Below are 2,547 nucleotides of genomic sequence, written 5' to 3'. Positions count from 1 at the left end.
GGCCCTCTGGCATCCCAAGCCAGTTCTTAACCATCGCGCCACTCGGCCGGCCCTCAAAGCCATTCTTATATGAAGTATGATGAATATAACACAGTTTTTAGACAAATGGGCCATTAGATGGAAATGGGCCAAATGGGTTTATGTCAGGCTTGGAAGGAGCAGGGCCTGGGTCCCCGCTCTCCCCAGCAGCTCCTGGAACAGCCTGGTCCTCCTTCAATGAGTTTGGCCTTAATGTAGGAATCACGCTTTGCCAAATACGGCTTGGCAAAAATATCTGCTCTACCACTTACCAGATTTGCTAGCTGTGTGACCTTAGGCAGGCCACCTGGCCTCTTTGAGCCTTAATTTCCTAGTTTGAAAAATGGGGATGATAATAATATGCACCTTGCAGGATAGTTGTGAAGCTTAAATGAGATAAGTACCTGGTAGGTAGTAGGTGCTCAATAAATGGGACCAACATTAGGTAACCAGCATCAATTGGGGAAGCTACTCTGCCAGCTGCTATCAAGTAAGAGACCTTCTCTTTGCTCTCCATGCATTTCAAAGCCAAATAGCCCAGATTTGGGGTAGGCCACTATTTTTTTTTTTTTTTAAGCTGAGCCATCCTGCCACCTGTTGGCAGCTCAGCGGTTGCTCAGCTCAGGCTGGGACTCGAACCGCTGTTGCTCAGAGCTCGCACTCTTGAGCGAGCTCTTAACAAACTGAGCCATTTGGCCAGCCCGATAAGCCACTAGTTTGGACCATAGGGTTAGTTCAGGAAGACTTCCTGGAGGAGGGGAGATTGAGACCAGGTAAGGAAAATGGGAGAAATACGAATGAGGAGCAAGGGGATAAGGGGATTCAAGATGTGAGGGCTCATGGGATGGATGAAAGCTGTGGACAGGCAGGGTGAGCTTGTCAGTGTGACTATGTTTGTGAGGGTGCTGGGCCCTGGGCGGGCTCAGTAGTTCAGAGCCCTGCCTGTCCTGGTCCCCAGGACTGCGCCCGGGGCACAGCCAACTGCATTGTGTTCAGCTGCCCACTCTACAGCTTTGACCGGGCGGCTGTGCTGCACGTCTGGGGTCGTCTCTGGAACAGCACCTTCCTGGAGGTGAGAGCACTTCTGGGGCTCTGGGAAGGGTATCTTCTTCCCTGGCAGCCCCTCCGGGACTCACTTTCCCTTCTACTTCCTCCCTGTCCAAATGCAGCACACGTTTAACTCAAGACGGGCAGAAACACCCTCTGTGTTGGGCACCATTCCATTTATAATTTCAGGAGCTGGGGGGAGGGGAGGGGACACAGGGCATTTAGGAAGAGGGTCTCCTTTCCTGCTTCCTTAGGAGTACTCAACTGTGAAGTCCCTGGAAGTGATTGTCCGAGCCAACATCACTGTGAAGTCCTCCATCAAAAACTTGCTGCTCAGAGATGCCTCCACAGTGGTAAGCTGCAGGGCTGGGAGGTGGGTGGGGTGGGGGCGGCGCTTCTCTCCCGCTGCCCCAGCCTTGCTCCGTTAACCTCTTGCTGCCTAGATCCCAGTGACGGTGTACTTGGACCCGGTGGCTGTGGTGGCAGAGGGAGTCCCCTGGTGGGTCATCCTCCTGGCTGTTCTGGCCGGACTGTTGGTGCTGGCGCTGCTGGTGCTGCTCATGTGGAAGGTGAGGCTTGGGGAGGGTGGGGCTGGTGGGGGCTGGGCTCCCCGGTCTGGCAGGTGGCCTTCCTTGCTGTGGTTTTCACCCAACCACTGTCTGGTTTACTCAGCAAATCTGCGTTGAACCCTTACCATACCTATACCAGGATTCTATCAGGTCCTGGTAGTTTCAGAGATAAGTCAGATGCAGATTATATATATATATATATATATATATATATATATATAAAATATCTTTCAATTATACTTGACGTGCAGTATTATATTAGTTTCAGGTGTACAGCATAGTGATTAGACATTGATATAACTTATGAGGTGATCACCCTGATAAGTCTAGTACCCATCTGACACATACATAGTTATTACAATGTTATTGACTATATTCCCCATGCTATTGTTTATATCCCTGTGACTTTATTATAACTGGCAATTTGTACTTCTCAACCTTTTTTTTTTTTTTTTTAATCATCCCCTGAAGTAGCCTTTTTAGACATTTTCTCCTAATCATCCCCATCCATGAAATTTTAATACTATGTATATGCTATATGTCTGTTTATGTGCTATGACTCTTTGGAGGGCCACAGACCATTGTAATATCTAAAACGTTTTTTACACCCACCTCCTCCCACCAAAGAGCCAATTTTCATTCCATCAGTAGAAATATTGTTCCTGTTGAGAATGCATGCTTTAGAGAACATGGAGCTATTAACAATTTGGTGTGTATCTTTTATCTCTGTAAATGCATTCATACACATAAGCTGTGTCAGCAGTCTGTTGAGTCGAAGTGGAGCCATTCATTTGGCTATAGGAATGTACAACAGAGAAGCTCGTCACTTATAGTTAAGTCTTGCAGACATGACTCTTGTTTTGATTAGATTTTTGGGTTTTGGTTTTTTTTGCCAAAATGTGTTTGGGGGTGG

At 47.8% G+C, this 2,547-nt stretch overlaps 1 protein-coding gene across 1 annotated transcript in view; it reads left to right on the top strand.

Annotated features, from left to right (window-relative positions):
- Nucleotides 1-2,547, top strand: part of ITGA7 (integrin subunit alpha 7) — a 34,163-nt gene that overhangs the window by 28,828 nt on the left and 2,788 nt on the right. Inside the window, 3 exon segments of the mRNA XM_019668997.1 lie at nucleotides 977-1,090; nucleotides 1,320-1,418; nucleotides 1,509-1,634. Coding sequence (XP_019524542.1) covers nucleotides 977-1,090; nucleotides 1,320-1,418; nucleotides 1,509-1,634 — 339 coding nt within the window.

Source organism: Hipposideros armiger, unplaced genomic scaffold (genome assembly GCF_001890085.2).
Source record: "Hipposideros armiger isolate ML-2016 unplaced genomic scaffold, ASM189008v1 scaffold_548, whole genome shotgun sequence".
NCBI lineage: Eukaryota > Metazoa > Chordata > Mammalia > Chiroptera > Hipposideridae > Hipposideros > Hipposideros armiger.
This window is presented reverse-complemented; position numbering and strand designations above follow the sequence as displayed.